Raw genomic sequence first — 22508 nt, 5'->3', positions numbered from 1 at the left:
AGCAATTTTAAACAAATGAACATATGGAACTTAAAATATATTTGGATACCAAGCTTTTAACATCAAAGTGTTGTCCTCAGTTTCTCTGAGAAACTGTGCATTTACTAAATACTGCTCTACTGCTCAAAATAGTTTAAGGACTTCTAGAATTTCTCTCAGAGCCAATTTACTAGGGACTTTTTTTTATTTTGGGACAGAGTCTTGCTCTGTTGCCCAGCTGGAGTGCAGTGGCGCGATCTCGGCTCACTGCAAGCTCCACCTCCAGAGTTCACGCCATTCTCCTGCCTCAGCCTCAGTCCCTCAGCTGGGACTACAAGCGCCGCCAGCAAGCTCGGCTAATTTTTTTTGTATTTTTAGTAGAGATGCGGTTTCACCAAGTTAGCCAGGATGGTCTTGATCTCCTGACCTCGTGATCCGCCCGCCTTGGCCTCCCAAAGTGCTGGGATTACAGGCATGAGCCCCTGCACTCGGCCTGGGACATAATTACTTTCTAGTATGCAGAGGTTGGCAAACTATGGCCCGCAGGCCAAAGGCCTGTGCTGCCTAATTTTGTGAATATAATTTTTTTTTTTTTTTGAGACGGGGTCTTGCTCTGTCACCCAGGCTGGAGTGCAGTGGCCGGATCTCAGCTCACTGCAAGCTCCACCTCCCAGGTTCACGCCATTCTCCTGCCTCAGCCTCCCAAGTAGCTGGGACTACAGGCGGCCGCCACCTCGCCCGGCTAGTTTTTTGTATTTTTTAGTAGAGACGGGGTTTCATCAGGTTTGCCAGGATGGTCTCGATCTCCTGACCTTGTGATCCGCCCGTCTTAGCCTCCCAAAGTGCTGGGATTACAGGCTTGAGCCACCGCGCCCGGCCTGTGAATATAATTTAATTGGAACACAGCCAAGCCGATTCATTTAAATATTGTACATGGCTGCTTTTGGGTTACAATGGCACTGTGTGGTTCTAAGAGATCATAAAGCCTAAAATATTAGTAATTTGGCCTTTCCTAGAAAAAGTCTGCTAATATCTCTTCAGACACCCACTCCTACCCCTTTATATGCTGCCTTCTAGCTTTCACTTGGGCTGCCTCTCTCCTGCCTATGTTCCACCCCCTACTTAGAAATAAAACCAAAAACCCTCGCCATTTAGAAGCTAAAAGACTCCAAGGTGCAGGGAGAAGGAACAGGATCAGGTGGAAGAGCCAGGCTGGGAAGCAGGAGGCCTTACCAAAGGCCCCTGAACAGCAGGGCCAGTCACAGAAGTTAACTTGTTAGTTGCCTGATTGCTACAAGCTGTAGGTGATGACACAGGCAGGCACTGTGGGCCTAACCCTGAAGATGTCAGTGACTTGCTGGCATCAGGTAACTCTAAGCTGAGGACTGCCTGTAATGTCATTTATCTCATCAATAGCATAAAACACTAAGTATGACTTGCAGGTCCAGCCAGCAATCTTTGATAATGCGCTATGTATGCATAAATATTACAGATTCGATTAGTTCTTTTTATATCTTAGGGCTTTTAGGGCCAAATAGCTCAAGATGGTCTTTGACTACGCTTCCGTGAATGTGGGTCTATAGAAACCATTATCTCAAAAAAAAAAAAATCAATAAGCCAACAATACATTCTTTTCTTTTTATAGGAAATATGTATTTCAGAAGTCCGTGTTCTGAGAAAACAAAAGTACTTTAGCAGCCTTGAAATGGTTAAGTACAAATATGTAAAGAAAGCAACATCACCATTAAAGAACTCCTTCAAACAACAAAGAAAATAGGTTTTACAAGCACCTTGCTGAAACTGAGAGGGAAACAGTCTTAATAAGTTTGTAAAGAGCAAAAGATGGAAAACGAAAATTAATTTTCATGAATACATTACTACTACGGCTGTATCACTGATATTCTTTTAATTTTTAGTACATGTAAACAAAGGAGAGGATCTTGAATCTGGCTGTTCTAAAATGTTTTCAAAAATTTTAAAAGGGGGGAGGAAGTTTATTGATTCCTTCACTATCTATTTTCTCCATAAAATACTGTCATATACTTACCAATGGTGAATTCACCTACCATGGGGATTTTCAAGGTGCCATTTTAACTACTTAGAAAAAACAATCCTATTAAGAATAGCTTTAAAGATGAGCCCCAGAGTTGTGTTACTGTTAATTGTATATCTTTATGATATAAATTCTGCATCTATAAATTCAAGAAACGGATACAAGCCATAAATTAAAAAGCACTGCAAATATGAGCACACATGTTGACGGAGGAAGAGAAGCTCCTGAAATCATCTGGGAAGGCACAGAATGTGCCAACTGAACCTAGAGCTGGTCCTCGTGCAGCGGCTGTGAGGTCCCCACCTCAGCTCCTGCTCGGCCTCATCCAGGGTGGTGTTTGGCTCTGAAGTCACTCTGCTAAGGGATACATGCCTTGTCAGGTGGTCCCACCTTATTTACTATGGGTGGCAACGAACTCTGGCAACCTTTTCCAAACTCTTTCCAAAGATGGGAGAAACAGAGTAAGAGAAATTACAATTGTGTGGGATGGGCTAACATTTTGACACCCCCTCCCTCACAATACCTTAATTCTTGCTAAAAATCGAACCACGCCTTTTTTTTCTGCCACCAAAACCCTTTTGTTTCAGCAGGGCCTGCCCCAGAGTCTGAAGTGAAGGAGTCTGCTCTTTTCCATTATTTCCTTTCGGGCTTGCTCAGTGATCTTCTCTAGGTCTTTCTGTTGTGACTGTCTTCTGGTTCTACAGCCTACAGATGGAGAACAAGGGATGGTGGGCCAAGCTTAGGCGTAAGAGATGCAGGCCAAGGAGGAACTCTTAGGTGGGAGTGGCAGACAGCATCTAGCCTTTCTATTTTTGCAAGAGTTTTGGGTACATTCAGGCTTACCTGTAACAGAAGTTTTTCTTACCACATCAGGGCAGTCCAACTAAAATATCTTAAGAAACAAGTTTGGTGGGGTTTGCCTTAATTTCATGCTTGAAGGGCAAGTAAGACAAAACAAAGTCACGGGCTTGGTTCGGGGCCTCACTCAAAAGACTGGCAAGTGTTTCTAAAACAGATCGGGCTGCCGACTTAGGGCAGAGAGCAGTGTGTTCCCTCCAAACCATTATTTTGTTTTGTTTTTGTCTGTTTTTTTTGAGAGAGGGTCGCACTCTGTTGCCCAGGCTGGAGTGCAGTGGCATGCTGACAGCTTGCTGTAGTCTCAACCTCCTAGGCTCAAGCAATCCTCCCACCTTAGCCTCCTGTAGGTGGGACGACAGTCACACGCCACCATGCCTGGCTAATTTTTTGGGCATTCTTTTGTGGAGACAGGGTTTTGCTATGTTGCCCAGGCTGGTCTCGGACTCCTGGGCTCAAGCAATCCAAAGTGCCTGGCCTCCCAAAGTGCCAGGATTACAGGTATGTGCCACTGTGCCCGGCCCCAAACTATTCTTAAAAATATTTCCATGTTTTTTTTTTTTTTTTTTTAACTATAATGTCAGTATTAAAAGGTGAAGAATTTTTAAATCTCAAAAAATAAAGCCTTAAAACTAAATTTAGTTTCCCACTTCAATTGCCAAATTGTTACCCAAACAAATATGCCAAGCCCTTCTATTGAGACCAAAAAGAATGTCTGAGCTATAATTAATGTAATTGCTACTGGTGGAGCTCTATGAATAAATACAGAATTTAAAAAAATTCCATCTGGCCAGGCTTCTGTATTTGCAAATAAATAGTTCTTCCCACACTTCCCCTCAGATATCAGTGACCATCTTAAATAGCATTTTCAGAATGAACTAGTTGTGAAAATAAAATTATTCTGCAACTCTTCCGGAATAGTAAATCCTGATGTGACAAGGAAAACATTCAGGGACACACTGCTGTTGGAAGTGTCTCCTTACTAAATTAAAGAAGAAAATAGGGCCGGGCGCGGTGGCTCAAGCCTGTAATCCCAGCACTTTGGGAGGCCGAGACGGGCGGATCACAAGGTCAGGAGATCGAGACCATCCTGGCTAACACAGTGAAACCCCGTCTCTACTAAAAAATACAAAAAAACTAGCCGGGCGAGGTGGTGGGCGCCTGTAGTCCCAGCTACTCTGGAGGCTGAGGCAGGAGAATGGCGTGAACCCGGGAGGCGGAGCTTGCAGTGAGCTGAGATCCGGCCACTGCACTCCAGCCTGGGCGACAGAGCGAGACTCCATCTCAAAAAAAAAAAAAAAAAAAGAAGAAAATAGATACCAAGTCACATTCTTTTAATGATACAGGTTTTACTCCATTCAGAAGCTCTAGGCTGGTCAGTTCTGAACAAGAACACACAGTTGGCTTCCAAATGATTTGAGAATTAACATTCATAAATCATACTATTAGAGTATATCATAAATACCTTAAATGCCAGCAATTTCACTATAGTGGCACATGTCAAATTTACCACTATTCCTAAAGACAGAAACAAGTGATATTCTCTGCCTGCTTCTTCAGTGTTGGGTTCCATAATAACAACTGTAATTTAGTAAATGTGTACATTTTATGTAAAGACATTCACATCATACATCATATTTAATTTTCACACTCTCTTTTAGAAGCCTTAGCCCCACTTTGCAGATGAAGAAGCCAAGCTTCAAGAGCCTGAGTAACTTGCTTAAGCTCGCAGTGCCCGAAGCTGGTAGAGTTTGAAAACAAACTCGATACCAAACCTCTTGCCAGTTCCTTAATGTGAAATATCTTATTTTCTATGACTATTAACATGTTGCTTTATGCCATATGCTATACTATATATTATAATTAAAACGAGATTAATAGAACTTTCAAATAAGACTCAAGCAAAAATTCTTGTCTTACACATCACCTCATTTATGAGATACTTAAACTAATGGCCAAATTTGTCCATCTAGAGACATAAGGGGAGAGGAGATTAGATGAAAGATCTTTGTGTCATTTGATTACTCTGGAAGTAGACTAATGTCATGGCTCCTTCTATGGCCAATTGATAAAAACACGTCACAGTTGGGCCAGGGAGTGCCAGCTGTGAGCGCATCCATTTTCCAGAAAGAACGTGGCGGTCACCTCAGACCCACAGCACTGCTTCTTACAACACTACAATACGGGGAGAAGGCAAACAAGGGAAAAAACGGACTATAATGAAGTACATCAATGTCGAATCTTTAAAAGATTCACTTAAAAAGGAAAAAGGCTTTAAAAAATAACAGGAGTTTTATCATGTGTCTAAGTTTCTAGGTTAGGCATTACCTCATGTTTTTGTAATTTGTTTTGCTTGCTTAAAGGGACAATTTAATAAAGTTCAAAATAGAAAAAGAAAAGAGAATGTCAAGATATGATCCCATTTTTAAGTCCCAGAAAATTGTTTAAATAGCTGCCAGTTCAGTTACTTTAAATCCCCTCACCTTGTTGAAATTCTTTAATAGTTCTTCCAGTATCCAAAACTATATTTTTGTTTTTATGTTAATTTATTATGTGTCTCTCCCTCTAGAAAGTAAGCTTTATGAGAGCAGGGACTTGATCTGTGTTCAGCGCTGTCTTCCTAGTTTCTATAATAAAGTAGGTGCTCACTAAATATGCCAAAGAAGAAAAAATATACGGATAAGCAATTTACACATAGATAGCACCTAGGAAATACTTAAACATAATGTAGCTTTTTCATTGAAAATAATCAAAACCAAATCTATTATTAAAGGATATTTATTTTTATAAGTGAACTAAGAAAAAAAAAGCCTTACTGTGTATAGTGGCTGTTATTTACAACAGCCTGTATTAGCTTTGCAGAGAATATAAAGATATACTTAACAGAATCCCTATCTTTAAGGAGTTTGCAGTTTGGTGTAGAAGACAGCAATGTGTGCATCTTACGATAACAGAGGGAGATTACAGTTAGGCCGGACTTTGGGAAGACTGATGTTCCAGCCTCGCCCTCATTTGAAGTTCTGAGGAATTGTTTGAAAGAAACAAACTTCTGGACTCCAGTGATCAGGGAATCATGGCATCAGCTAGCACTTACTGAGTACTGGCCATGAGTTAGGCACTGCTTGGTACTCTCCATGCTAAAAAGCCATGACCTAGATGTTGAGGGCTGGGAAGAAAAGGTTATGTGGAAAGAAGGTTGCTTGCCTCAGGGTGGAGCTGACATACGCAAGAGGGAAAAGAGCAAAGGTGACAACGTGCAGGGTGTAGCTGGGAGGTGGTGAGGCGGCCAGTCTGACTACAGCACCGTCTGAGACCCCAGGACAGAAGATGATGTTGGAGAGGCAGGTGGGCCGGATGACAGGAGTCCTGAATGTCGAGTAGTACAGCCTTTATCCTGCAGCTAAAGAGAGCTGTGGGAAAGGAATGACGGTGTAGAAAGGGTTTCACAGCAGGAGGGGTTTAAACTCACAGTCTGGGTGTTCGATCAAGAACCCTCAGCTGAGGTTGGTTTTAATCCGTAGAGTTTTAAAAAGCTGAATGCTTCTGGAAAAGGCGTGGAAACCTTCTTCCTATCACTACAGCTAAGTCATTTCATTGACTCTAATACCTGACTGGCCCCTTGGGTACCAGTTTGAGACCCCAAGTTTATAGAGGGCTAACGTAAGAGCCATTTGGAGGGGAGAAGATGAAACAAGGAACAGGGAAACTTATTAAGTAACTACGGCAAAACTCCAGGAAGAGGCCGTACAAATATAATTAAAAGAGTGATTAAAATGGAAAAGAAAAAGAGCTTTGTGCAAGAGACACGGCAATCAAGAGAAGCATTAATTAATTAGAAAATGTAGAGGTCATGATAAAAACAAAAGGCAAGGACGAGACCATTTGGAAAACAGGTAATTCCTGGGTTTTCCTTTGGGGGCTCTTTAGATATCTACATAAATTCTGGGCCAACCATTGTTCCTAAAACCTCTTACATTATTGGAAGACTGCATTTCTTCTGTTGTAAGGAGGCTGGACTTCCCCTGCTCCTCTCAAAAGAGCCATTCTGGGCAGAACAACCATGACTGCTGTTTCTAAGACCCCCTTTTGTTCTGGATCCATAGAGCAGCCACCAATGTGATTTCATAAACAACTACTGCTTAGTGCTAGCCTCCCATCTTCACTTGGCAGGAGAATCCCACAGCAGCTAGTCGTAAAGAAACTTCCCTGATCCCAGTGATCTAGCCAAGAAGTAACTACCTCCCTTAATACGCAACGGGGAAGAAAACTCACAGCTTCGATTAGACAGCTTCTCTAAAGGCAAACCCAGGAGCCATCTGGGTTGTCATTTTTCTCCCCACTAGACAGTGTAACTTTATGTCCTCCCCTGTGTTTTGCTTTGTGTGATACAAGCAGGTCTGAAAACATTTAAGTGAATGTTGCTAATCTAGACGGAGGAAAAGGAACATGAGTTGCTCTCTCCCAGGGTAAAAGCTTTCTAAAGACCCAAGCAGTAACACAGGGCCTCTTCCTCAGATTTTAAAAATAATGAAATTATTTCTAAAAACAAAAATCACTGGAATCTGAAACACTTAATATAGTTTTCTGAACATATGACATCTCTGCAAGCAGATTATAAATGTAGATGTTAATGAAGAAAAAAGAATGGTTAATCTCCACACGGCATATTATGTTGCTAAAATCTGCTCACAAGGGGACCTCTGAATTACATACTAAGATTATTTTCAATGTTCAAAAATAGGTTAACTTTAATTATGTTCAAAAATAGGTTTCATTATGTTCAAAAATAGCTTAACTTTAATTTCAACCTCACTTGTTCAGAAAACAGCTACCTCATCTCTACGCGTCTAACAGTCTACAGAGGCTGAGTGCGCCCGGTGGGTCATCCCACCACTTTGAGTTCGTATAGTGCACCCGGTAGGTCATCCCGCCACTTTGAGTTCGTATGGCACATTTCGTTCAAGTTTTGATGCTAGGAGCTCCCTCTGAGTCTCAGGCTACAGGAGGAACAGCTGAAGAGTTTGAAGAGAAGATAATGCCACTCTTTCAGGTTCCAGAACTAAGCAAACACATGATTTATTTGCAGGATCAGGCTCCAGAGTAGAGGGGTTTGGGTTCTGACATTAAAACCACCATGTTGGTGTATTATGGGTATTACAATGCAATTTCATCCCTTGCCAAAAACTGTGGGATAATCAAATGCAGCAAAAAGACAACACACTTGGTGCCAGATGACTGTTAGGTTGCAGGCTTCATCTGCATAAAAATCCTTACCTGTATTTTAGTCACTGCATCTGTAATGCGGCCCTCACAGAGAAGTCACTCAATAAAAATCACTGAACGAGAATAAACAAGTAAATCTTTCCAATGTGTTGTCTGACACTGCACATGTGATACTTTTTTTTCTTAAAAATCTATGAAAGGAGGATAAAATTTTTGATGCCTTTTAAAAACAGTATACGGTATAAACTATACTTTTGATGACAATGTGTCATGCTATTTTTTATGTAAGAAAGAATAGCAATACTTCAGATATTAAGCTATCACTTTACATAGCAAATTACTGGGTTTGAAAAAGCTTTCCAAACCTAGACAAGTTCCCTTTATACATGTCACTATATAAATAGCATAGACATTTTCGTTCTCTATAAATTATTTCATTTGATGTGATGAATCCAGTTGTTCAAAGCAACACAGCAAAACAAGTGCTTGCACTGGGCTGGCAATGATGATCAAAACCAAGGTCCACTGGAGCCAAGGCTGGGCAACGCAAAAGTGGCAAGAAAATGAAAGCAGAAAGACAAGAGAAGAGGGGAAAGCTGGCAAAGAAAGAACAAACCAGCATGTTCTACCACAAACACAATGGTAGAAAGAGGGAAGTAAGAGAACCTGAGGCGGGAGAGGTCACAGGGAGATCTGGGAAAGCGAACAGAGAAGGACCACCTAGGACCACCTGCACAGCAGCGTGGGGGGTGGAGGGGACAGGCTCATTGTCTCGGGGTTCCTAAGTGCATGAAAAATGCTGTTCAAAATTACTTGGTTATTAAGAGATCATGTTCTATATCCTCTAATCACAAAAGGAAGGAAGCATAAAAAAATTTTCAAAAACAATTCCAGTAAAATTAGCCACCTGTGACAGCAGAGAGCCCCCAAAAGGCCAAGAACATCATCTGATTTTTCATTGTATCCTCAGCACCAAACACAGGGAAGACTCTTAATAAAATTTTACTGAAAGCACAAACAGAAAAAGTGTTTGAAGGCCAGGGGTGGTAGCTGACGCCTGTAATCCCAGCACTTTGGGAGGCCGAGGCAGGGGGATTACTGGAGGCCAGGAGTTGAAAACCAACCTGGCCAACATGGTGAAACCCCGTCTCTACTAAAAATACAAAAATTAGCGGGGCGTGGTGGTGCATGCCTGTAGTCCCAGCTACTCGATAGACTGAGGCACGAGAATTGCTTGAACCTGGGAGATGGAGGTTGTTGCAGTGAGCTGAGATCATGCTGCTGCACTCCAGCCTGGGCGAGAGAGTGAGACTTTGTATCAAAAAAAAAAAAAAAAAAAGTTTGAATTAAAATGTTGTATGTTCAAAACTAAAATTAAAAGAAAATTTTAAAATAAAAATCCAAAGTTTTCACTTATAAGCAAACCCACAATTGCCTGGATATTTTACTTACTCCAAAACCTCATTCTTAAGGAATTAGGCAGACTTTGTTAAACTATGCTTCTCAGAATAGAGAGGGTAGTAAGTATTCGGAAAGCAAATGTTTAACAATCTGCTTAGCATTGTCATAGGAAAGTAAATTAGCTTTGTAAGTCATGCATATGTAGCTTTTGGGGTTCTTAAAATAGCTTAACTTAATAGATCAATATAATCTTAGGAAAGGAGACCATTATGTATTAACTTAATAGAAAATACAACGTTAAACACATATAATTTCCACTGTTAGCTGTTATCCAGTAGAAGTGACATTGTGTTTTGAGTCTGAGGAGGGAATATTCCATTTAGTTGTAATATACAACATTAATTTAACAATCTGCCACCTTAAAATATTTTTTCCCCAATATAAACAATTCTTTTATTTCTTAGAAATAGGATGACTCAGTTGAGTACAATTTTAAATTTAGTGATGTGGGGAAAAATAATTTGGGAAAAGGATGTTGATCAATTGTAGGCTTTGGAAATACTTGTCAATAGATGATTGAAATATACAGGAGAAATGCTACAGACCTTTGATACATCCCTGACAAGACCCTTGTGCATCTTCAACACAGCTGAGTAGGGAGGGGGCTGAAGATAAAGGTTACCAAAACTCAAAGAACTGCTCTGGAGGAGACATCTGGCAAACTAGACAACAGAAATTTATCCAGCCGAACAGCTTTCAGGCAGAAGCAAAAACTGAAATTCCAAAAGTTCCTATTATCCCCTCAAATACGAGTTACTGGAGAAAGACAGTTCTAAAAAGGCCACGTGATTATCAGTGTGTAACTAGTCAAATGTTGAAATGGAGGAAAACGTTTTATAAGGTGGGCAAGACAACAGGAGCACTCTGCTCCTTCTTCACAATTTAGACCTAAAAAGGTAAAATTAGACCACAGGGGCTCTCCCTTTACGGTCGACTTGATTATTGGCATGAAAAAAGGCAGATAATGGTAACTTTTTTGGCATTACAGCTAAGATTTGAATATGGGTATAGGCTTTGTGTTGTTAACTTCCTGTACCAGAGATTTAGTTAAAATATACAGGAGAATGAATACCTGATCAAGTGCTTTACCATTAGCCCTAATTTTTTAAAAAACTATTTTTAACATTGTGGAAAAATATATATCACATGAAACTGCCCTTAACTCTTGGTAAGTATACAATTCAGTAGCATTCATTACAATCAAAATGTGCACCATCACCACCATCTATTGCCAACATTTTTCATCGCCCCAAATGGAAACTCTGTGCCCATTAAGCAATATTAAATAATTTCGTTAAGCAAAAAGTAAGAAAAAAAAATAGTCTGTAGAGAATTAACCGCAAATGGCAACCAAGCTGTCTGGTTAAAATAAGAGAATGAACAGTAAGCCAAGTGCTTTACTATTCTATCTAATTTTAGCAAGAAAAAAATTAAAAAGAAAAGTCATTGTTTATAGAGAATTGACTATAAACGGCAATAAAGGGAGCTAGTAATATAACAGTTATAATTACCTTAGAAAGCTTTTCACAGTCTTCTATTTTCACATATATTTTATTGTCTACTTTGGCTTTGTTACTTTTTCATTTTCCCCCTTATTTTTTTTTCCACTGATAATGCTGATTCAGAATACAATGAGTAGAAATGGGACTTAAAAGTGAACTTGCGGGTAAAAATGGTGAAGAAAAGGAAAGGCAGCTCGTATCCAAATTTTCAGAGAAGAAAACAGGCTTACAGAGGTAAAAAGTAACTCCAAGAAGCTGTTAACTAACTGGTGGGATTGTACTGGAACTAAGGCAATCAAATTCTGCTCTACCATCCAGGCCACCTTGGTGAGGGTGCTGTAGTTTGGATATGGCTTTTATCTTTTCTTTTTCCAAACTTTGAAAAATGGTCATTTTTCCTTAATCTTTTTTTTCAACTTAATATAAGGTTAAAAATTAATCCAGTATCTCTTCCATTTTAAAACGTTCCGTCCATTCTTTAGACTGTTTTAAAAGATTTTAAAAATATATTAACAAGAGGAGGAAACAGTAAGTACATATCATATTTTATCTGCTAGATGTATGAGAAGAAAAATGAGACTTCCTTATTAGAATGTGACTATTCTTGTCTTGATTCCAATTTCTGGAACTGCCACGTATCAGTCAGGACTATAAAAAATGGATATATACGATAAGGCTCACTCTAGCTGGAGGCATGCAATAGAACATCTTGTAGTATGAACATTATAATGATTAAAAGTCATTTTATTCAATACACACAAATGTAAAAACTACTAATAATTAAAAGCCTATGTGAACCAGAATTTTCCCTCATGTTTGAGACAAGAGAAAACTTACAAAAACAAGGCAATATTTAATACATATATGTTTTTTAAATGCCATTTTACTTTTAATTGTACTTCATCTCTGATTTACCTCTGCAATCTCTATCCTTTTGGCAAGATCATCAAGAGAAAGACAGCTCTCATCAGAAGGCAGATTCTCCTGCAGACTATAGGATGCTTCTTCAGGAGAGAGATCTTGAAGGAGATCAGAGTCGTCGTCTTGGTTATCTTCGTAGGAAAGGGAATCTTCAGTATCTTTTAAACATCCTTCTAAAAGGCTGTTCAAATAGTCTTCTGTTTCTCTGTTGAGTTGCTCATCTTTCTCTCCCTTTTCCTCTGGGGCCATACACACCTCTGGAAGCAGTGTGCCTAGGTCAGATATTTGATTATTTCCACAGAGCACATTCTCAGAGCCGTCTGAGTCAGCCAGCGCCTGTGGTGATTTTCCATCACTGTCTGTAAGATCAGGCTGCTGCAGCTCATTTAATTCATTGTTCGCAAGTTGGTCTGTGGGCAACGCCTCAGAAGCATCCCGAAGTGGCAAACGGAGTTCTTTTCTCTGAGCCTGTGAATATTTACCCTCAGAAATCAATGCAGGAGGTATACGGTCACAGCCTGGTAAAATCAATGTCTCTGTCGCTGACTCGCTGGAAGGCAACACTTTAGGGTCTTCAGCAATGCCCTCTATTCTGGCCACATCCTGGCAGGCCTCTGTCTGAGCCAGCTGCAAGCCACTGTCATCCTCACAAGCATCCTCAGAAGAGTCTGGCCCAGACGGGCTCCCTGCTGTCTCGGAGGACTGGGTGTGGAGCGGTAACGTGGCTTCAGTGCGGCAGAGCAGCTCCTCCGTGTGGTCCTTTCCTGCAGTTACCGAAAGGCTTGGGGCCTCCGCCTGCTGGTCCATCTGATGACAGCAGGGACTGCTCCCCACGGGCTCCTCTTTACGTTGGCTGTCTTTATCTGGCTCTGTGCCAAGACAAGTTTTACTCTCTAAAGACGAAGAAAAATAAATTGTTAAAAATTCAAAAAACACTTTGTATGGGAAGGAAAAGAAGGGACTTATGAATGTGTGTAATACAACACTATTCTAACCCTTTCAAATGGAAAGTCTATCTGTTGCATTATAGTGTCTTCAGGTAGAGGAAACACCTAAAATATTTAGTAAATAACCCTTATACAGAACAGGGATTATTCAAAAGCATGTGAATATGACTAATCATTTAGTCCTCGTTATAATCAAAAAAGTCATTTTCAAAGATTTAAAAGCCATTCTGAACTTTATTAGCCTTTTACATTAAAATGAAGTTAGAAAAATTATTTTCAGCACATTTAAGACATGGTATTGGGCCGGGTGCTGTGGTTCACGCCTGTAATCCCAGCACTTTGGGAGGCTGAGGTGCGCGGATCACCTGAGGTCGGGAGTTTGAAACCAGACTGACCAACATGCAGAAACCCCGTTTCTACTAAAAATACAAAATCAGCTGGGTGTGGTGGCACATGCCTGTAATCCCAGCTACTCAGGAGGCTGAGGCAGGAAAATTGCTTGAAGCCGGGAGGCGGAGGTTGCGGTGAGCCGAGATCGCGCCATTGCACTCCAGCCTGGGCAACAAGAGCAAAACTGTCTTAAAAAACAACCAACCAAACAAAGAAAAGTAGTATTGGTCTGGTTTACTAAGATTAAAGGAACAAAACTCAGTTCTGTTAAAATGTACAATTTGACCATAATACCACTAATAAATGTGTTTGCAAATTACTTGCAACTTTTTTTTTTTTTTTTTTGAGACGGAGTCTCACTCTGTCTCCCAGACTGGAGTGCAGTGATGTGATCTCGGCTCACTGCAAGCTCCGCCTCCCGGGTTCACGCCAGTCTCCTGCCTCAGCCTCCCCAGTAGCTGGGACCACAGGCGCCCGCCACTACGCCTGGCTAATTTTTGGGTATTTTTAGTAGAGATGGGGTTTCACCGTGTTGGCCAGGATGGTTTCAACCTCCTGACCTCCTGATCCACCCGCCTCGGCCTCCCAAAGTGCTGGGATTACAGGCGTGAGCCACCGCCCCCAGCCTACTTGCAACTTCTTAAAGGGAGGTAGCAAAGGGTAGCAATAAAAAGGATACGTTTTTGCAACAAGTAGAAATGGGTTTGAATTTTGACATCTCTTTCAATTTCTACTTTAAGTAAAACCAACTTATTTTTCTTTCACTTTAAAATGAAACAGTTAAAAACCTCCGTGTGAACAATGAAGGAGCAGTGCATGGATGGGTAGATAACAGAGAAGCTTGCTCATTCTCGCTTTATTGGTACACTTAGCATTCATAACTATTTTAGAAGTTTTAACCTTTTTATACTAATATGCTGTTTAACTTAAATAAATAATGAGCCAAAGGTGAAAATAAAAGAGAAAACATGATGATAATTTTATTCCATTTGTTTTTTTATTTACTGATACTTTTTCTTTTTTTTTTTTCTTTCCTTTTCACCCTGGACTCCAAAAACATATTGATACTTTACTACTAATTACTAACTGACAATTGAGGCCCACACCATATCAAGCAAAAGGCATTCCTGAAACGTCGGCTTCAGATTTCAGAGCATCTGGTGCTGAGGCTGCCACCTCAACTCCGGGTTGCTGAGAGGTAGCTATTCAGTAGAGTTCATAGCACCTCCCCTGACACCCTGACTCAAATTATCAGATGCGGATCAGGAGAAGGAAGAAGTGGTCACCTTTGGGAGAACACAGCCTTCCTTCTCTCTCCCCACCCCAAAGAATCACTAAGTTTATGAGGCTGCAAGAAAACACAGGCACATTTCACTTTCCTTTGGTTGTCTGCTTTGCCACTGGGCTTGCTGGTCTGCCCCTCCCTCTGTTAAAATGGGGGAAGGTTAGAGCAGTGAGGGCCACAGCCAAGGGGAAAGGGGGCCAAGCCGCTCCTCCACGATTCCAGGTACCCAAAGGTTCAGAAGATGTCCCTCGAAACATGTCCACAGGATTCAGAGGCTAAATAAGACTGGGAACCACAGTCCCACAGGCACTGTGAAAGCACAGGGCAGAGAGAACCCCCACATCAGAGGAATGGGGTGCATTGCTTCCAGCTGAGGGTCAGTTACCTAAAGGCTGCAAATATCTAGGGGAGCAGCTTGGGGGTAACCTCCTCCGTAGCTGCTCCTGCTGGAGCCACCACACGACCTGGGTTCAGTCATAAGCACCAATCCAGCGAACTCCCCAACCAGGAGCAGACTGTGTTCCCAGCCCTGACAACTGGAGGGCGGGGAAGAGCTTTGAGTACAATGAGATTTAAGTGTGAAAATCAAGTTCAGGATTGAATAGGGCTAAGCTCTAAATAATCAAAATGAGACTATTTAATAGCTTATTAGTAAGTGACTGAAAAGGTACAGAATCAGTCTGAGGTGCCATTCTATGAGTTGGAGGTGGGGTGGTGGATGGCCGCTATGTCACGAAGTACAACCGCTTAAAGTATGGTATCTAATGAACTGAGATATCACTTAAGTGATAAGCAATAAAGACAATCTACAGGTACAATGTATTATTTACAAAATAGCCTGAAAATGGTTGCTTCATCCCATTATTTAGAAATACTACAGAAAATATGGGGAAAAAAACTCCACCATAATTTTGGAAAAGCCAAGATTTCCAAACTACATTCGGAGAGTCACCCACATTGTCGACATTTCTCTTTAAAACATTGTTTGGTGAAACTTGGGCAACATTTCTTTCCCGAGAATTTAGTCCATACTCCCTCACACGGTTATTCCTGGGACATCTGGATTGTTGAAGCCTTTGATAAGCCATACAATGCACTTAGCAGAAGCAGGGTGCATTCAATTAGAAATGGGAAGACCCGGCCAGGCGCGGTGGCTCACGCCTGTAATCCCAGCACTTTGGGAGGCTGAGGCGGGTGGATCATGAGGTCAGGAGATCGAGACCATCCTGGCTAACATGGTGAAACCCCATCTCTACTAAAAATACAAAAAATTAGCCGGGCGTGGTGGCGGGCGCCTGTAGTCCCAGTGAACCCGGGAGGCGGAGCTTGCAGTGAGCGGAGATTGCCCCACTGCACTTCAGCCTGGGCGACAGAGCAAGACTCCGTCTCAAAAAAAAAAAAAGGAAAGAAATGGGAAGACCCAGGTTCTAGCTGTGAATCAAAGCACCAAGCAAGTGACTAAACTTGGTACCTCAGTTTCCCCATCTGTACCACATGAATCAAAGCAGAGGCCAAGTTGAAGGAGGTGCTGGGCAGCAACCATGCTAAGTAAGTCTCAAACTCAAATGCACAGCCTGTAATAGCACTTTTCTCAATGTGCTCAACACAGAGACACGTTCACACCCACACTGGGCAGCTTTGTGATATTTTTCCTCCTTTAAGATTGTTATGAAGCTCATTTTACGGTGATTTCTGATATAAAAATGACTGGAAAAGGAAAGACAGGAAGAACAGAGTCTAGCAGGACTGACCCAAGGCAACATCCCTAGCTTGTCTCAGAAGTGAAAAGGAGATAAAGTAAGATTTGAAAGAATAAAAATATACTTTGTAAAGAGTAAAAGGCTGGCCGGGCATGGTGGCTCATGCCTGTAATTCCAGGACTTTGTGGGACCGAGGTGAGAGGACCGCTTGAGCTCAGGACTTCCAGACAAGCCTGAGCAACACAGTGAGACCTCCATATCCACAAAAATATTTAAAAATTAACTGGATGCCGTGGTGTGTGCCTATAATCTCAGGTACTGGGGAGGCTGAGGCGGGAGGATTACTTGAGCCCAGGAGCTCGCTGCAGTGAGCCGTGATGGTGCCACTGCACTCCAGCCTGGGCAACAGTGTGAGACCCTGTCTCAAAAAAAAGGGGGGGAGGGCAAAAGGCTAATCATGACATCATCATCATCATCATCATCATCATCATCACATCACTTCAGGGCAACTCATCCAAAACACCTGACACTTCCTCTTCAGTATCAGGGCTCTCAGGCCCAGTAACATAAAACCTGGAAATATACATTAATAGTAAAATTAGATGTCAAGGGGAAAAAACCCTAAAACATATTCATTTATTTTTATTTTCTAAAGCTTTTATAATGAGCAACATGCGAAACATTTAGAAGAAAGCCTCTTAAAATCTTCTGATATAAGGGCACAAGGTGGTAGGAAATCGTCATCAATGCTTTAGAAATACATACACAAACTAAAGTATATCATATGTTAGTAAACAGAAAAGGGGAGAAATTAAATTGCTATGAATTATCAAGATACAGAGTTTTAAATATCTAAATTGACAGAACAAATTTCTGGTAAAGTGCATACAATAACTCTTGGTTTTTAAACAGAAAACAATGTATGAATGTACCAACGCCAGTTCTATTTCAGAGCATTTTGTACCATCTTTGCTTATTCTGTTAGATATATATATAACCACCTACTGAAAACATAAGAATTTTATGTTTTTATAAGAACTTAGATTTTATGGTATCTACTACCAGAAGTCTAAAATGTGGAGCTAAACAATATAAAAATTCTTGTTTTGCTATTTTTCTAGGAGAGGTATAGGTACAAAAATGTAAGTGCAAAAAAAAAAAAGAAAAGATCCCTCACAGCAAATCAGAGGTAACACTTGTAAAATATCAGAGGAGGCAGGTATCTTTCCCGTTGCTCCCTAGCTTAAGTTAAAACATACCTGACTCTTTGGTGGCAGCTCCTCTTTCCTTTGGATCTTCAGACACTCGTAACTGCGTAGAGCATTTCCCTTCCTGGGACTTCTCCACAGCTGCTATCTAAAAAGTTTAAAACGAGAAAACCCAACTTTTGGGAAAACTGTTGTGTTAAACTAGGAAGCTGAAAATAACCTGGGAAAGGTTTCTTTATTTTCCAAAATAGTCCATACAACAGACATATGACACAAACATTTTTCCTAGAAATATTTTCAAAAGAAACAATTTCTTACCTTATGTTTGGATAAAAGAGGACTGTAGAAAAAAAGAAAGAAAAAAGAATTAAAAAAAAAAATTACAGCAGCAATACGCTTCCAAACAAATGTCACTGAAATGGCTATAAAAAAATACAGCTTCTCTGGATTCTAATATTAGCACAGAACATTTCCACGGCTGAAACATTACCACTGGCTCACATAGTTCAAAGTGCAGCTATATCATGTGTTAATCTCCTTAGATGGCCAATTAAACTGGAAACCCCCAAAGAAGCTACCAACGCTGCACTCCAAAAGAAAAAAAAAAAAAAAAAGAATGCTAACCTTTTGCTAATAAATAAAGACGATTTCACATACACATATTTAAAAAATTTCAGTTTATGTCATTTTGGTCTAAAATAGATTATGGTTGAAGATAATTTTGTTGGAATTCTCCATGGAAACAGATAAAAAGTATAAATATTAAACGTTAGGGAATACCCAAGATAACAGAATGTACATATCCATTAAAGGCACACACAAAAATGCTCATTGCCACTTTATTCATAATATTCACAAAACAAGAAACATCCCAAACGTCTACTAATGATAGAATGAATAAATTGCTGCATAGTCATCCAAGAAATCTGTACTGCAATAAAACAGAGCAAACCACTGTTACATGCAACAACATGGAATAAGACATACTGATGGGTGCAAGAATCTAGACCTAAAAATCTATATTCTGCATGATCCCATTTATATACAATTACAGGACAGGCAAATATATTGTTATATAGAGTCCAGACAGTGGTTACTATTGGGGGTGGGTACGAAGTTGGCAGGTGCATGAGGGAGCCTTCTGAGGGGCTGGAATGTTCCGTATCTTGTACCTTGCTCAGACTGGTAGTCACATAGACATATGTTTATGCAAAAACTCATCAAGCTTGTACACTTTATGTATAACTTGAAAATATTTTTAAATATTCAAAAATTTAAGAGTAATGACATGGGGGGAATTCTCTAAATTTTGAAGCATAAAGACACCATGCTGATGTCATGTTCAATAAATATTTGTAAGTGAGTTCTTTACCTGCTGCATGAACTACGCGACAATCACCTGGCACTGCCTATTAACAGACAGAGCTTTAGTCTACTCTCATTGATTCTGAGAGAAAAGGAGAAAAAGTTATCCACAGAATGGAAAGTCTTTTAGCCTTTGTATGGAGAATTCATGTTCTAAATTCCAGAAATTTGCACTAGTGCAACACTACTGTGTCCCTTTGTCCTCAGAAATCTGGATCTCCGAATAAGGATGTTTTTTTAAAAAGTAAGTGCCTTATTATTATTATTCTTTAGTTTAAAAAATCCAGCTCCTTGATACAATTCAAGCAACTGAAAATTACCTGGTAAACACAGTTTTCCTTTCGCAAGATTTTGGTTAGATACTATATTCTATTAGCTTTCCAGCATCAGACTACTCTTAAAAATGTCATGTTTTTACTGTAACACAGAAACATTAGCAAGTAGAATCAAAAGCCCTAATATACAGTTCTGTCCATCTGAACTGCTCATCTCTTAATCAAAAAGAGATCAAAATCAGAAGTTATATTTTAAAATATCTAATCAGAAGAATCTTTTGAACCTACATAAAGTTGACCTTTTATTGAGTTCAGGGTAAGAAACTCAACAAAAACTGAGAAAGGAACCTATAAATGAAAGATTCTCCCCGGGGCCTGAAAGCCAGGGGGGGAGATGAATAACTCCTCCCTTCTCAGGCCCAGTCCCAAGGCCAAGGCCACTTGTGTGACAAGTGCCCGTCAGCAAGATAACAGAAGCAGGGAGAGGGCTGGTCGGAAGATACCTACCCCTGAGGACGGATAGAGGCCATCCAGGTACCACGTAGCAGTTACATCAGACAGGGACACCTCCTGTTTACAGGAGACCGTAAAACCCCGGTCCCGTCCTCACGTGGGGCTGACGCCATTTTAGGCCTCAGCCCGTCTGCACCCAGGGGCTCATTAAAACTGCGTGTTGCTCCACATGGCCTTGTACTGTTTGTTGGTGCAGTCTCGGGATTCGAACCAATACTAGAGCCTTGCACCTGATGCTGAAACCCGGGCCCTTGCTCGCAACCTCTGTACCTTATTCCTAGAACTGTCCACTCTCCTTCAATATGTTGATGATACGCTCCTGTGTAGCCTCTCTCAAAAAGACTGCAACGTCCATACTATCTCTCTTTTCAATTTCCTGGCAGAGTGGGGGTATTGGGTCTCCCCTAAGAAAGCACAAATATGCACCCCTCAGTCACCTTCCTTGGCCTAGCTCTTACCCTGCAAACCCGAGGGCTCACACCGACCGCATATCCCTCCTCCAGTCCCTCCTACCTCCGCAAACTAAGCAAGAAATTCTCTCTTTTCTAGGACTAGTGGGCTATTTTAGGCTCTGGGTTCCCTCCTTCGCTCTACTTGCCAAACCGTTACACTAAGCTGCTAAAGGCCCTCTCCATGAGCCTTTAAACCCTGCACAGCCTACTACCCAACCCTTCCATCTACTCCAGAAGGCTCTCACCTCAGCCCCCGTCCTCACTCTCCCAGACCTCACCAAACCTTTCTCCCTCTATCTCAACGAACGGCGTGGAGTTGCACTACGTGTTCTAACCCAGTCTAAGGGACTCGCCCTCCGATTGTTGCCTACCTCTCTAAACAGCTCGAAACTACAGTTCTCGGACGGCTTGCCTGTCTCCAAGCACTGGTGGCAGCTGCTGTCCTCACCTGTGAAAGTCTAAAACTATCCTTCATGCCAACCTAACAGTTTATTCAACCCATAACATCAAAGATGTGCTAGCTCACCGCAGTGTACTAAGTCTCATGTCTGCCCCACGGCTCCTCCGACTGTATGCTCTATTCATAGAAACCCCCCAAATCATCGGGCTAACCAGCTCCCATCTAAACCCGGCCACACTCTTACCTGAAGCCACTACCTCCCAAGACCCTGCACACTTCTGTGGACACTGTTCAAACCTTTCTTATACCTTTTCCAAACCTCACAGATCAACCCCTTCCAGACACCTCCTTTACTTGGTTTGCAGCTGGCAGCTCCTTCGTACTTACCAAGGACGCCGACATGCCGGCTATGCTATAGTGTCACCCGCCCACACTAGTGAAGCCAATCCGCTCCCCTAGGCACCACCTCCCAAAAGGCTGAACTCATCGTCCTCACTCGAGCTCTCACTCTAGCAGCCGGACAACAGATCAATATATATTCAGATTATCGTTATGTGCTCCACACAGCGCACTCACACTGGTCCATCTGGAAAGAAAGAGGTTTCCTATCTGGAAACAACACTCCTGTCATACACGGCTCTCCCATGAACAAGCTCCTTCGGGCTGCCAGGTGCCCGCAGAAAGCTGCCATCATTCGCTGCAGGGGCCCCCAAACCCCAGGCGATCCTGTATCGGCTGGAAATGCGCTAGCAGATCCGGTGGCCAAACAAGGGGCTCCACAACCGTGCAAGGCCAGTTTCTGTGCCTGTCCTTGTTCTTTCCTCTTACTCCTCAGAAGAAAAGGAGTACTTACAGGCCCAGAACCTCCAACAGCAAGGACCGTGGTACATCAAGGAGGGGTGCTTCATTCTTCCTCACGCTCCAACAACGCCGATCCTCCGAAGCCTCTACAACTCTTTCCAGGTGAGCTACACATCTCTCTTGCAACGTCTCCGCCCTATTCTCACTTGTCCTCACCTTTCCAGCCGTGTTCGAGAGATCACCCAGTCCTGCTCTATCTGCCACTCAGTGTCACCCCAGGGCTCCCTCTGGCCGCCGCCTTTCTCTCACCACCAAGCCCAGGGTGAAGAACCTGGGCAAGACTGGCAGGTAGATGCACTCACAAGCCGCCTGATAAATGGCTCCGCTACCTTCTGGTCTTTGTCAGTACTTTCCCCGGGTGGGTAGAAGCGTTCCCAACAACTTCAGAAGGTGCAAATGTCGTCATACAAACTCTCATGGTGCATATAATTCCCTGTTTCGGGCTCCCAATATCCATCCAGTCGGATGATGGGCCTGCCTTCATCAACCAAATTACCCAAGGCGTCTCTACATCCTTAGGAATAAAACGGGTTCTCCATACCCCTTACAGGCCTCAATCTTCAGGCAAAGTTGAAAAGGTCGGCCGGGCGCGGTGGCTCAAGCCTGTCATCCCAGCACTTTGGGAGGCGGAGACGGGCGGATCACGAGTTCAGGAGATCGAGACCATCCTGGCTAACATGGTGAAACCCCGTCTCTACTAAAATACAAAAAAAATTAGCTGGGCGAGGTGGCGGGCGCCTCTACTCCCAGCTACTCGGGAGGCTGAGGCAGGAGAATGGCGTGAACCTGGGAGGCGGGGCTTGCAGTGAGCTGAGATCCGGCCACTGCACTCCAGCCTGGGCAACAGAGCCAGACTCCGTCTCAAAAAAAAAAAAAAAAAAGGAAAGGTCAACTCTGTCCTTAAAGCCCAACTCACCAAGCTGGCTCTAGAAACCCGCCAGTCGTGGACGAGAAATCTCCCTTTCGCCCTCATGAGACTTCGTGCAACACCAAAAGCACCCTCTTTTTATAGTTCCTTTGGAATCATGTATGGATGAGCTTTTGTCTCAGGGCCTCCACCCTTACCAGACTCTGAGCCACTCCGGAATTACCTCCCCTCCTTAATCCATACAAAGACT

General features: G+C 42.0%; 1 protein-coding gene across 2 annotated transcripts in view; it reads right to left on the bottom strand.

The window, feature by feature from the left end:
* CNST (consortin, connexin sorting protein) overlaps window positions 1-22508 on the bottom strand; it is a 115356-nt gene that overhangs the window by 10016 nt on the left and 82832 nt on the right. For both annotated transcript variants that reach the window (XM_025387005.1, XM_025387015.1), the window contains exons 7-9: window positions 17843-17864; window positions 17576-17672; window positions 11989-12887 (exon numbers count right to left, since the gene is read on the bottom strand). In XM_025387005.1, coding sequence (XP_025242790.1) covers window positions 11989-12887; window positions 17576-17672; window positions 17843-17864 — 1018 coding nt within the window. The remainder of the gene's footprint in view (window positions 1-11988; window positions 12888-17575; window positions 17673-17842; window positions 17865-22508) is intronic.

This window comes from Theropithecus gelada, chromosome 1 (genome assembly GCF_003255815.1).
Source record: "Theropithecus gelada isolate Dixy chromosome 1, Tgel_1.0, whole genome shotgun sequence".
NCBI classification, from domain to species: domain Eukaryota; kingdom Metazoa; phylum Chordata; class Mammalia; order Primates; family Cercopithecidae; genus Theropithecus; species Theropithecus gelada.
Note: the sequence above shows the minus strand (reverse complement) of the source record. Positions and strands in the feature narration are given on the sequence as shown.